The sequence below is a fragment of the Leucopleurus acutus genome (genome assembly GCF_964270905.1).
Source record: "Leucopleurus acutus genome assembly, chromosome: 5".
Classification (NCBI taxonomy): domain Eukaryota; kingdom Metazoa; phylum Chordata; class Mammalia; order Artiodactyla; family Delphinidae; genus Leucopleurus; species Leucopleurus acutus.
Window position 1 is genome coordinate 46455063 of NC_139147.1, and position 14547 is coordinate 46469609.

General features: G+C 40.4%; 1 protein-coding gene across 9 annotated transcripts in view; it reads left to right on the forward strand.

Annotated features, from left to right (window-relative positions):
* Positions 1-14547, forward strand: part of ST3GAL6 (ST3 beta-galactoside alpha-2,3-sialyltransferase 6) — an 80281-nt gene that overhangs the window by 23965 nt on the left and 41769 nt on the right. For 5 of the 9 annotated variants that reach the window (XR_014326245.1, XM_082840263.1, XM_082840260.1 and 2 more), the window contains exon 2: positions 2532-2599. The exons of the other annotated variants lie outside the window; for them this stretch is intronic. Coding sequence is in view for 2 of the 5 variants with exons in the window: in XM_082840263.1 (XP_082696389.1) it covers positions 2532-2599 (68 nt within the window). In the remaining 3 variants the exon portion in view is untranslated. The remainder of the gene's footprint in view (positions 1-2531; positions 2600-14547) is intronic. 9 annotated transcript variants of the gene reach the window in all.

A 14547-nucleotide genomic window follows, 5' to 3' on the forward strand; every position in this document is an offset into this window, starting at 1 on the left:
TCACGCTGGAGGAAAATCCACGTAAAAATGTTCTCCTGCACTGCCAACTCTGCTACTTATGCTACTTATGAGTGAGGTCACCTTTGGCAAGTTTTTACTTTTTTCTAAATCCTGTCTGCTTCTTTTGTAACGTGGTGACATAAGACCTTACTCTGTCTAAATGCCCTGAACTCTTGCAGTCTTTCCAGCTCTAAGATCTGTAATTCCTGGGTCCCAGGTGTGAATAGCGATAATGGGAAATGTTGTTGTGAGTGAGTCGTGATTCAGTTGGCCCTTTTAGGTGAATCAGAAGGCGATGCAGGATGAAGTGTGTGTCACGTAGATGTAATCTGTAGATTTTCTCTCAAAAATAGCAGTGGTGATACTGGTAGTAGATGGAAGGTGAAAGGATAAGGCTGTAAACAATATAGGAATGAAAATATCCAGGGAATTTACAGAGAGACCACAAATATCCCCTAGAATGATGATGGAAATTTTTCTCAAAGCCACTTATTTTCAAAGAGAGTCTCACTAGTTTGTTCAGGGAAAATTTTGTTGATTGGAAATTTTAAAAAGTCAAGCCCAAAAGACTCTTAAAAGAGGTAGCGTGGAACTTAGAATGAGCTTTCAGTTCCTCTCAACAACTGTTTTTTGTGGAGCCCTGATCCTCTCCATGGGCTATGATTCCTCTTTCTTCTGACCTTCTCCAGCAGTGCTTCTCAAACACACAGGTCACCTGGGGATCTTGTTAAAATGCACATTTGACTCAGTAGATCAAGGGGTGGAGCTGAGATTCTGCAGCTCTACCAAGTTCCCAGGTGATGCCAATACTGTTACCAAATGCAAGTTCTTGTGCCTAACGCACTGTGAGGCCAAATAAACCGAAGTGTCAGAGTTTGGAGCAGAGAAAGTTTTATTGCAGGGCCAAGCAAGGAGAACAGGTCCTTGTGTTCAGAAATCCCGAACTCTCCAGTGGTTTTTGGGGAGAAGTTTTTAATAGGCAAAATTTGGGGTGAGGGCTGCAGGGTGTGTGAATTTCTTCTGATTGGTTGGTGAGGTAACAGGGTGGTGCTCCAGCACTCTCGTGCTCAGCCTGAAGTTACCATCCTCCACCTGGGTGGGGGCCTTAGTTCCTGCAGAAGAATTCAAAGATATATTGTTGTGTATATTCCTTGAGGAGGAACCAGGACCCTGCCCCAAGGCTGCACTATTCTCCTCCCTTGTTTCTGCATCCCCTCCCTTCCCTAATTAGCAACTGTTTGAATCTGCCCTTTGGAACTCAGGGAAGGTCATGGAGGCAGAATGAAGCCTATTTCCTACAAACAAGAAATGGGGGACACAGAAAGGTTTTGTACCAGGGAGGGACCCACAGGGTTGGGCTTGGTTTCAATACTGCTGGTTTGTGGACCACACTCTGAGGAGCAGGGGTCTAAAATATTTAATTTTACTTCCCACAACAGATAATCATAGTCATGCTGGAACAGTGTATCTTCCTTCACCAGACTGTGAGCTCTGTTTGCCATGTCTTCAAAATAGAGTGCACGTGCTTAATGAATGCTCAGAAGTAATAGATTAATCCATTCTTACCCCTGTCAGTGATCTGTATTATTCAGTGGTGTCAATAATTTGAATTGTTACAGATAGGGGATTTTTCCTTTTAACTGAGCAATTGAAGCAAATCTGTTATTCAGAAATAGGCACCGGAATGTAATATAAAATTGTCATATAAAGTTAAAAATACATTTACTATATGACCCGTGAAAACACATGCCTACCCAAAGTCTTGTGCTTGAATTTTCACTGTAGTGATGCCAAAATCTCGGCCTCTGTGCTCTGGTGCCAAATTGAATCTTGGAGACATTTTGGGTGAAATAAAAAAGAATAGCTTTATTGCTTTGCCAGGCAGAGGGGAACACGGAAGGCTGGTCCCCACCTGGGAGGATTTGGTGAGGAGTTCTATAGCAGTAGTTCAAGGGTGGGGTTGCTGATAAGGATCAGGGTGTGTGCAGGTCCTATACTCCTTTAATCTAGCCTCATATGGTCTTCTGATGAGCTTTGAGGTTATCAAACTGTGATCTCTCTGGAACATCTTGCATTTTGTGGGTGTTTTAGTTCTACAGAAGAGCTTAAAGATATTGTTATGTGTGTCCCTTGAGGCAGAACCAGGACTCTGCTCCAAGCAGGCTGTACCACTGTTTCTTGACTGTTCCTCCCTTGACTCTGCATCCCCTTCCTTCCCTGATTAGCAACTGTTGGAATCTACCCTTAGGAACTCAGGGAAGGTCATGGAGGCTAGAGTCTGTTCCCTACAAACAAGGAACAGGGGACACAGAAATGCTTCCATGCCCAGGGGCTCCATAGGGCCCTGCTTGGTTTCAGTAGCTGTACTTATAATAACTAAAACTAAAAAGTAACCAAATGTTTATTAACTGGTGAATTGATAAACAAATTGTGATCGTGGTGTAGCCATACAATGGAATACTACTTAGCAATGTCAACTGATTTTAAAAAGTGCACAACCTAGAAGCTGAGAATTATGTTTTTTTATTCAGTGCCCTTTCTGAGGACTACAACCTGAGAGACAGCACCTTAGATAGCTCTGAGGACCTGTTCCAAAGAGGTAAGGGAGAAACCAGGATATAGAGGAGTTTTTGCTGAAACAAACATACAGATGTAGTTGAACATCAAAAGATTACTGCTAAAAAACAGACATCTCAAGTTAATGATTTTAGTACTTTTCTATGTGTGGGAAGATGCAAAGTCTGGACTCATTGAAATTATTCCTTTGATATACATCTTAACTGTCTAGGGCCCATATCCTGTTTTTCTCCACCTCAGGGTGCACTGTTGGGGGACTGGGGGTGTTGGGGGGGGCGGTGGCTGCAGTGGCTGATGGTTTGCTGGTGGGCAACATTGCTGTTTGCTGAAATGGTAGGCAACCTATTTTTCTTTTTCTTTTTTTGTCCACAGTAATAAGGAAAAAGGCATGAATTCCTGGTAGAAGTAACAACATGAACAATTTTTTTCAAAAGCATCATACTAATATAAATAAGCCAGGAATAAGATACATACTGTATGATTCCATTTATATGAACCTTTAGAGAAAGCAGAACTATAGTGATAAACAGATCAGGGGCCAGGAACTAGGGGAAGAGAGTTGGCTGCAAAGAGGGACAACACAGGAACTTCCAGGCTTGTTGGAAATGTTTAGTATGATTTTGGTGATTGTTACACAACCTTACAGATTTGTCAAAACTCATGAAATTGTGCACTTAAAAGTGGTGGGTTTTATTATAATTTTCTTCCCCCATGCAGTTAATTTTAATTTAATTAATTTTTTAAAAGTTTATTTATTTTTGGCTGCTTGGGGTCTTCACTGCTGTGCACGGGCTTTCTCTAGTTGTGGTGAGCGGGGCTACCCTTCACTGCGGTGCGCGGGCTTCTCATTGTGGTGGCTTCTCGTTGCAGAGCACAGGCTCTAGGCACGCGGACTTCAGTAGTTGTAGCACGCGGGCTTAGTAGTTGTGGCTCACGGACCCGGTTGCTCCACGGCATGTGGAATATTCCCAAAGCAGGGATCAAACCTGTGTCCCCCGCACTGGCAGGCAGACTCTCAACTGCTGCGCCACCAGGGATGTTCCACAGTTAATTTTAAAAATTGGCCACCGTCATTAACCTGTTAACAATATCTATTACTCTTTAGAGTCTATCTTATCAATAGGGCATTAATATAAGAAATAGAGAAAATTTCCACCCTGGGAAAAGAAATGGGTCTCTGGGAGAAAATATGAATAAACAGTAGGACCGTAAGAAGTTCCCTTAAAAGCTTCTTTGTGTATTTTCAACGAAGCTGAGGCTAAAGGGAGAGATCTTGAAAACAGGAACTTCAGTTCATTTATTTTTAACATCTAATATAGTGTGCTATTAGCTGAATGATTTTAGTCTGTCCTGCTGCACTATTAAGGAACAAAATTCTGCTGAAACATCATTTCTCTTCTTTTTATATTCTTTGCAGTGAGCGTACCCAATTTTGGGGGCAGGATTTGGTTATCTGCTTTGGCAGTGACAGCATAGCTTTTATTAGCTGGAAAGATCTGTCTACATATGCTAAGGATGAACTCTGGGAAAAGCATTGGCTTTCTTTTATTTATTTTTTAAATTTTATTTATTTAGTTTTTATACAGTAGGTTCTTATTAGTTATCTATTTTATACACATCAGTGTATACATGTCAATCTCAATCACCCAATTCATCACACCACCACCACCACTCCCCACTGCCACTTTCCCCCCTTGGTGTCCATACGTTTGTTCTCTACATCTGTGTCTCTATTTCTGCCTTGCAAACAGGTTCATCTGTACCATTTTTCTATATTCCACATACATGTGTTAATATATAATATTTGTTTTTCTCTTTCTGACTTGCTTCACTCTGTATGACAGTCTTTCTCTACGTCCATCCACATCTCTACAAATGACTCAATTTCGTTCCTTTTTATGGCTGAGTAATATTCCATTGTAAATATGTACCACATCTTCTTTATCCATGCGTCTTTCAATGGGCATTTAGGTTGCTTCCATGTCCTGGGTATTGTAAATAGTGCTGCAGTGAATATTGGGGTGCATGTGTCTTTTTGAATTATGGTTTTCTCTGGGGATATGCCCAGTAGTGGGATTGCTGGGTCGTATGGTAATTCCATTCTTAGTTTTTTAAAGAACCTCCATACTGTTCTCCATAGTGGCTGTATCAATTTACATTCCTACCAACAGTGCAAGAGGGTTCCCTTTTCTCCACACCCTCTCCAGCATTTGTTGTTTGTAGATTTTCTCATGATGCCCATTCTAACTGGTGTGAGGCGATACCTCATTGTAGTTTTTTTTAAAAAATTAATTAATTTATTTATTTTGGGCTGTGTTGGGTCTTCATTTCTGTGTGAGGGCTTTCTCCAGTTGCTGCGAGTGGGGACCACTCTTCATCACGGTGCGCGGGCCTCTCACTGTCGTGGCCTCTCTTGTTGCGGAGCGCAAGCTCCAGACGCGCAGGCTCAGTAGTTGTGGCTCATGGGCCTAGTTGCTCCGTGGCATGTGGAATTTTCCCAGACCAGGGCTCAAACCCGTGTCCCCTGCATTGGCAGGCAGATTCTCAACCACTGCGCCACCAGGGAAGCCCCCTCATTGTAGTTTTGATTTGCATTTCTCTAATAATTAGTAATGTTGAGCAGCTTTTCATGTGCTTCTTGGCCATCTGTATGTCTTCTTTGGAGAAATGTCTATTTAGATCTTCTGCCCATTTTTTGATTGGGTTGTTTGTTTCTTAAATATTGAGCTGCATGAGCTGTTTATATATTTTGGAGATTAATCCTTTGTCCATTGATTCGTTTGCAAATATTTTCTCCCATTCTGAGGGTTGTCTTTTTGTCTTGTTTGTAGCTTCCTTTGCTTTGCAAAAGCTTTTAAGTTTCATTAGTTCCCATTTGTTTATTTTTGTTTTTATTTCCATTACTCTAGGAGGTGGATCAAAAAAGATCTTGCTGTGATTGATGTCAAGCAGTGTTCTTCCTATGTTTTCCTCTAAGAGTTTTATAGTGTCTGGTCTTACATTTAGGTCTCTAATCCATTTGGAGTTTGTTTTTGTGTATGGTGTTAGGGAGTGTTCTAATTTCATTCTTTTACATGTAGCTGTCCAGTTTTCCCAGCACCACTTATTGGAGAGACTGTCTTTTCTCCACTGTATAGCCATACCTCCTTCGTTGTAGATTAGTTGACCATAGGTGTGTGGGTTTATCTCTGGGCTTTCTATCCTGTTCCATTGATTTATCTTTCTGTTTTTGTGCCAGTACTGTATTGTTTTGATTACTGTAGCTTTGTAGTATAGTATGAAGTCAGGGAGTCTGATTCCTCCAGCTCTGTTTTCTTCCCTCAAGATTGCTTTGGCTATTCGGGTCCTTTTATGTCTCCATACAAATTTTAAGATTTTTTATTCTAGTTCTGTAAAAAATGCCACTGGTTATTTGATAGGGATTGCATTGAATCTGTAGATTGCTTTGAGTAGTATAGTCATTTTCACAATGTTGATTCTTCCAATCCAAGAACATGGTATATCTCTCCAACTGTTTGTGTCATCTTTGATTTCTTTCATGAGTGTCTTATAGTTTTCTGAGTACAGGTCTTTTACCTCCTTAGGTAGGTTTATTCCTAGGTATTTTATTTGTTTTGTTGCAGTGGTGAATGGGATTGTTTCCTTAATTTCTCTTTCTGATCTTTCATTGTTAGTGTATAGGAATGCAAGAGATTTCTGTGCATTAGTTTTGTATCCTGCAACCCTACCAAATTCATTGGTTAGCTCTAGTAGTTTTCTGGTGGCATCTTTAGGATTCTCTATGTATAGTATCATGTCATCTGCAAACAGTGACAGTTTTACTTCTTCTTTTCCAATTTGTACTCCTTTTATTTCTTTTTCTTCTCTGACTGCCATGTCTAGGATTTCCAAACCTATGTTGATTAATAGTGGTGACAGTGGACATCCTTGTCTTGTTCCTGATCGCAGAGGAAATGCTTTCAGTTTTTCACCACTGAGAATGATGTTTGCTGTGGGTTTGTCATATATGGCCTTTATTATGTTGAGGTAGGTTCCCTCCATGCCCACTTTCTGGAGAGTTTTTATCATAAATGGGTGTTGAATTTTGTCAAAAAGCATTTTCTGCATCTATTGAGATGATCATATGGTTTTTATTGTTCAGTTTGTTAATATGGTGTATCACATTGATTGATTTGTGTATATTGAAGAATCCTTGCCTCCCTGGGATAAATCCCACTTGATCATGGGGTATGATCCTTTTAATGTGTTGTTGGATTCTGTTTGCTATTATTTTGTTGAGGATTTTTGCATCTATACTCATCAGTAATATTGGTAAGTAATTTTCTTTTTTTGTAGTATCTCTGTCTGGTTTTGGTATCAGGATGATGGTGGCCTCGTAGAATGAGTTTGGGAGTATTCCTTCCTCTGCAGTTTTTTGGAAGAGTTTGAGAAGGATGGGTGTTAGCTCTTCTCTAAATGTTTGATAGAATTTACCTGTGAAGGCATCCGGTCCTGGACTTTTGTTTGTTGGAAGATTTTTTTTTAATAAATTTATTTATTTTTGGCCACGTTGGGTCTTTGTTGCTGCGCACAGGCTTTCTCTACTTGTGGCGAGCAGGGGCTACTTTTCCTTGTGGTGCACGGGCTTCTCATTGCAGTGGCTTCTCTAGTTGCGGAGTGCGGGCTCTAGGCGCACATGCTTCAGTATTTGTGGCTTGTGGGCTGTAGAGCGCAGGCTCAGTAGTTGTGGCACATAGGCTAGTTGCTCTGCAGCATGTGGGATCTTCTCAGACCAGGGATCGAACCTGTGTCCCCTGTATTGGCAGGCAGATTCTTAACCACTGCACCTCCAGGGAAGTCCCTGTTGGAAGATTTTTAATCATAGTTTCAATTTCATTACTTGTGATTGGTCTGTTCATATTTTCTGTTTTTTCCTGGTTCAGTCTTGAAGGTTATACCTTTCGAAGTATTTGTCTCTTTCTTCCAGGTTGTCCATTTTATTGGCATAGAGTTGCTTGTAGTAGTCTCTTATGCTTTGTATTTCTGCGGTGTCCCTTGTTACTTCTCTTTCATTTCTGATTTTACTGATTTGAGTCCTCTTCTTTTTCTTGATGAGTCTGGCTAATGGTTTATCAATTTTGTTTATCTTCTCAAAGAACCAGCTTTTAGTTTTATTGATCTTTGCTATTGTTTTCTTTATTTCTGTTTCATTTATTTCTGCTCTGATCTTTATGATTTCTTTCCTTCTACTAACTTCGGGTTTGTTTGTTCTTCTTTCTGTAGTTCCTTTAGGTGTAAGGTTAGATTGTTTATTTGAGATTTTTCTTGTTTTTTGAGGTGGGATTATATTGCTGTAAACTACCCTCTTAGAACTGCTTTTGCTCCATCCCATAGGTTTTGGATCATTTTGTTTTCATTGTCATTTGTCTCTAGGTATTTTCTGATTTCCCCTTTGATTTCTTCAATGATCTCTTGGCTATTTAGTAACATATTGTTTAGCCTCCATGTGTTTCTGCTTTTTACGTTTTTTTCCCTGTAATTGATTTCTAATCTTTTAACGTTGTGGTCAGAAAAGATGCTTGATATAATTTCAGTTTTCCTAAATTTACCAAGGCTTGGTTTGTGACCCAAGATGTGATCTCTCCTGGAGAATGTTCCATGTGCACTTGAGAAGAAAGTGTAATCTATTGTTTTTGGATGGAATGTCCTATAAATATCAATTAAATCTATCTGGTCTATTGTATCATTTAAAACTTGTGTTTCCTTATTAATTTTTTGTCTGGATGATCTGTCCATTGGTGTAAGTGAGGTGTTAAAGTCACCCACTATTATTGTGTTACTGTCGATTTCCTCTATTATAGCTGTTAGCAGTTGCCTTATGTATTGAGGTGCTCCTATGTTGGGTGCATATATATGTATAATTGTTATATCTTCTTCTTGGATTGATCCCTTGATCATTATGTAGTGTCCTTCCTTGTCTCTTGTAACATTCTTTATTTTAAAGTCAATTTTATCTGATATGACTATTGCTACTCCAGCTTTCTTTTGGTTTCCCTTTGCATGGAATATCTTTTTCCATCCCCTCACTTTCAGTCTGTATGTGTCCCTAGGTCTGAAGTGGGTGTCTTGTAGACAGCATATATATGGGCCTTGTTTTTGTATCCATTCAGCGAGCCTGTGTCTTTTGGTTGGAGCATTTAATCCATTCATGTTTAAGGTAATTATCGATATGTATGTTCCTATGACCATTTTCTTAATTGTTATGGGTTTGTTTTTTTGTAGGTCCTTTTCTTCTCTTGTGTTTCCCACTTAGAGAAGTTCCTTTAGCATTTGTTGTAGAGCTGGTTTGGTGGTGCTGAATTCTCTTAGCCTTTGCTTTTCTTTAAAGCTTTTGATTTATCCCTCGAATCTGAATGAGATCCTTGCCGGGTAGAGTAATCTTGGCTGTAGGTTCTTCCCTTTCATCACTTTAAATATATCATGCCACTCCCTTCTGGCTTGTAGAGTTTCTGCTGAGAAATCAGTTGTTAACCTTATGGGAGTTCCCTTGTATGCTGTTTGTCATTTTTCCCTTGTTGCTTTCAATAATTTTTCTTTGCCTTTAATTTTTTCAGTTTGATTACAATGTGTCTTGGCGTGTTTCTCCTTGGGTTTATCCTGCCTGGGACTCTGTGCTTCCTGGGATTGAGTGGCTATTTCCTTTCCCATGTTAGGGAAGTTTTTGACTATAATCTCTGCAAATATTTTCTTGGGTCCTTTCTCTGTCTCTTCTCCTTCTGGGACCCCTATAATGTGATCATTGGTGTGTTTAATGTTGTCCCAGGGGTCTCTTAGGCTGTCTTCTTTTCATTCTTTTTTCTTTATTCTGTTCCACGGCAGTGAATTCCACCATTCTGTCTTCTGGGTCACTTATCTGTTCTTCTGTCTCAGTTATTCTGCTATTGATTCCTTCTACTGTATTTTTCATTTCAGTTATTGTATTATTCATTTCTGTTTGTTCTTTAAATCTTCTAGGTGTTTGTTAAACATTTCTTGTATCTTCTCGATCTTTGCCTCCATTCTTTTTCCGAGGTCTTGGATCATCTTCACTATCATTATTCTGAATCCCTTTTCCCTGTCTCCACTTCATTTAGTTGTTTTTCTGGGGTTTTATCTTGTCCCTTCATCTGGTACATAGTCCTCTGCCTATATATTTTGTCTGTCTTTCTGTGAATGTGGTTTTCGTTCCACAGGCTGCAGAATTGTAGTTCTTCTCGCGTCTGCTGTTTTCCCTCTGGTGGGTGAGGCTATCTAAGAGGCTTGTGCAAGCTTCTTGATGGTGGGGGACTGGTGGTGGGTAGAGCCAAGCACTGGCTTTCTTGAAAGACTGAAAGAGGAGATGTGTGTATACATATAGGAACTAGCTGCATAGCATGGTATAGCAGAAGAATTGGGGGGAAGAAGAGAGAAAGAAAATTATGCATATTCTTCTTCCGCTATGCAGAAAGGAAAAGACTATGTATTTAGAAATCAGCCAGAATGTATACAGTTGGTCCAATTTGTTGAAACTATACTAATAGCTTTTCCAGGGAGGAGGTACGTAAATCAAATTATAATTTTCTATTAATTTACTCAGTAATAGCAGATTTTTTCCCCTTAATTTGTATTAAATAACAGTAGCTCAGAACTTCAGATTTAAATTTAGCTTTTTTAGGTGGTGTAATATTGCATACTGAATTTTATATGTGCTATTTTTATTTTTAAATTTTGGCCTCTTGAGAATTTTCAGGTCCTTCTAGTAGAAATCTGATCAACCAGACTACTAATTCCTTAAGATTTATCTCTTTAATTGTGAAATGAACAGTTTTTTCTTTTTCTAAGTATATTTTAATCCATGCCTACTTTAATGTGTATCATTCCCTTGCTTAACAGGGTATTAAGTAACTATATTAAGTTCATGCTGTTATAGTTAAAAAGTACAGTGACTATAGTTCTCCAGAATGTACAATTTAGAAGTTTCCCATAATATACAATATAAAAACCCAGAAAGATCTCTTGAGTGGGGATGATAGCACCCCTGTTTTCATCATCGTATGTGAGAAGGGCTTAGTGCAGTGCTGGGCATTTTGTAAGTACTTAATAAAGTGTGCTATTATTTATATGATCATCAGCACCAGAGGGTGGAGGTCCTTAGTATATAAATGAGGCTTCTGGACACATTTGGATCATACCATTAATGATAAGGATCATTACTTGAAAGAGGGGTAATAACTGACTTAAAGAGGACTGAGGCCTTTCCATCCATTGCTGCCAGGTCCTCTGTGTCTTCTTTAAGGTTTGGGCTCTATGGAGACGGCTAGATCTAGGAGGCTTAGGGGACCCGTGGGTCTGGACTAAGAGACTTAGACATTAATGCGTAGGTAGAGCTGCAGTTCATGCTCACAGGGGCATGTGATTGCAGAGAAGAGTCATACGCTGAGCAGTAAATACGAAGAGGAAGGAAGGCAGGATGTAAGATCTGTTGCCAAGTTCAGACAGTCTTGGGTATGTGTCAGTGTGAGCTGAGGTCTGGTGGAGACCTGAATGAAGAAGAGTCTCTCCCAGGGTTGAATGGACACAGGCTGAGCGCAGGGCCACCTGGTAAGATTGTGGAGGTGAACCTTGAACAGGGCCACCTGGCTGAGAGGAAAGTTGTGGTTGAAATCCTGCCCATGCCAAGCTATGTGCCCACAGGGCTGTGTGGAGCCAGATTGGGTGTCCTTGTCTATTTTGCACAAAGATGCAAGTTATCGAGTATTTTTGTTGAGCAGAGGTATGCTGGATGAGAGAGGAGACCGAACAGCAGCAGAGCAAGACCTCTGTCACTGGGGAAGCAGAGGGTATCAAGGGATAGAGTGGATGAGTACATGGTGTAGGATCCTAGTTACTTAGAATTGGATGTTTGATTGCTGAGCTGCTGGGGTAGCTGAGAGAGAGAAGAATGAAGACCTTGGAAAACTAGGATGTGATTCAGGGACCCGGCAACGGGAATTCAGGCCAGGTGAATGACACGTCCGAGTGTGGGATCCGTAGGAACCTGACCAAACTGTTGAGCTGCCGCTGGAGGCTTCTCAGGCTCCCTTTCCTTTGGGCCAGGATCAGGCTCAGAGGTTGGGGTGGAGCTGAGCCTACAGGTGGGCATCGGGGTGTGTCTGCAGCTGAGCCTAGAGGTCACTGGGGGGAGAGAGGCCGGGCAGGCTGGGGCCGTCTGGAACCATGTGTGTGGAAGCATGTTTCTTCCTTGGAGTCATGTGATACTGACTGAGATACCTACCGGGTTTTTGTGCTTAGAGAATAGAATGATGTTTCTAGAATTATTGCTGAATATGCTTTTTTCTAACTGGTTGTTGGAAAAACAAGCCTCTTTAGGTTTGAAAAAGCATTAGAGAGTCTAAAAATAAGAATCTGACCATTTTCAAGTGTCATTCCATAGGGTTTTTGTTTTGTTTTTATAAGCAATGCTATTATGGTTGCCCTGGGGCTCAAGAATGTGCTTTGAAATAGGAATCCTCCAGTTTGATTCTTAAGCGAACTGAAGTCTGAGGATCACTGCTCCAGGACACTCAATAGAACTATGGAGGAAAAAAAAAATGGATTTACTGAAATCCAAAATAGGGTGGGGAAGAACAAGGTTGTGAGTAATAGGGTGTTATTTCAGCAGTCTGTGACTATAAACTTTATCTCCATTTCATCAATTCCTAGGATTGATACCGCTTAGGGAGCTGGTAGAATGGGCAGATGAGACATTCTGTCATGTTTTAGTCTGTTATCAGAAGGCTGGACCTTGCACCAATCTGTCAAAGCTCACATCTGGAGAGCAGCAGTACAGTGTGTGGACCCTGGTCTGATAGATACAGGTTTGAGTCTTTTCTGCAATTTATTATCTCAGGTAAGTTAATATTCCTCTCAGAGCTTCAGTTTTCTCCTCTGTGAAATGGGAATTGTAAGTTTACTATTTCCCTCACAGGGTGGTTGTGAGGATTACATGAGACAATACACCGAAAGCATCTGTCGGGGGCCTTGAAAAATGCTAAGCACTGCAATATCTTAATGATTCTAATTAGCCATTATTCGTTAGGCATTACCATGTGGTAGGCATTTTGGATAAAAAATCAATACAAAGCATCTAGTTAGGAGATCTGTAACTACATTCAACGATTATCCACTTAACATCTTCTGTGTGACATGTATTGTTAGAAGTAGATAAATAAATGCAAATAAAATGATTGACAAATCCTGCTCTCATGGAGTGGGGTCATTATTGTAACATCTGTTAGGGTCTCCGTATTTCAGTACATTCCTCCATGGTTCTCTTGAGAATCCTAGAGCAGTGATTCTCAAACTGTAGTTTGGGTCGGCATAAGAATCAGACTGGAGTGTTCTTGTTTCAACACACTTTTCCAAGCCCTAGAGACTCAGATGAAGTAGGGGCTCAGGAATGTGCACGTTAACAAGCCCTCGGCTGGTGCTGGCCCTTGGAGCTGCCATGTCACTGTGGGGAACCCTGCCCTGCAGCCCTCTCCCTGCAACCCATGTCTGTATTTGCCCTTTCGGAACTCTGCCCATCAACAGCGCACTGTCAGGAAGTTGTCAATTAGAATTTTCTCTTTTGGGTTCCCCTCATGTATTTTGTCTTGATAGACAGGATGACACCAGGAGTAGAACTGTGAGAAAGAAATGGTCAGACTTAAGTCTGTTTCTGTCTCTTAAACTGTCTGAGCCGGGACAACTCACTGAATTGCAGAAACTTTCATTTCCCTCATTCATCAAGAAGATGATGCCTGCACATCTGTTTTTTTTTTCTTTTTTTAACATCTTTATTGGAGTATAATTGCTTTACAATGGTGTGTTAGTTTCTGCTTTATAACAAAGTGAATCAGCTCTACATATATATATGTCCCCATATGTCTTCCCTCTTGTTTCTCCCTCCCACCCTCTCTATCCCACCCCTCTATGTGGTCACAAAGCACCGAGCTGATCTCCCTGTGCTATGCAGCTGCTTCCCACGAGCTATTTATTTTACATTTGGTAGTGTATATATGTCCATGCCACGCTCTAACTTCGTCCCAGCTTACCCTGCCCCCTCCCTGTGTCCTCAAGTCCGTTCTCTATGTCTGCGTCTTTCTTCCTGTCTTGCCCCTAGGTTCTTCAGAACCTTTTTTTTTAGATTCCATATATATGTGTTAGCATACGGTATTTGTTTTTCTCTTTCTGACTGACTTCACTCTGTATGACAGACTCTTGCACATCTGTTTATCAAGCTTGTTTTGAGCCTTAAATGAAGTGATGGACATACAAGCATTTTATGAACTTATAAAATATACTGTTATTATTAAAGAAAAGGAAAACCTGTTGCCAAGATTGAGCTCACTTTGGCATATGCAGATTATTCATCTATTGGGTTATGTATCATAATTGGGGAAGAAATAAACATTTGATCTCTGCCAGTGATTCCTGCTCTCCCTTGACACCCTCTACTCACACTTTCGGTGAATAATTGCTTTATGGCTTAAACTTTGTGAAGGATGTTTTAGGGACTCTGGTCTTAGTAGCACCTGCAGCCAAGAAGCTGATATGTGTTGTTTAATGTCAAGATCTTGAAACTTGTTTGTTTTGGTAACTGAAGCTATATTGAAGGGACTTCTTTTTTTCCTCCCCTTAAAGCAGGCACTCTATGTTAAATTCTTACTGGTGTTCCTTTGAGTCTTTTGCTCAAAGCAAAATGGTTGTTTCATTTATAGACTTATAATTAGAGAATTCATTTATTTGTGGAAGTTTTTGCTGTGAGCGAGCAGAGGGCCTCTACGTGTTTATCACAAGGATATCCTGGCCGGCCCCAGTTTGCTTTGCAACTTGAATATGGTTGCTTTGAATTGCCCATGACATGTGAGAGAGTGGTAGAGCTTCCAAAATTTTTCTCAGGTGGTGTATGCAGTAGCTCTTCACGAGTAGGTTCATTTTACTTTTTTTTTT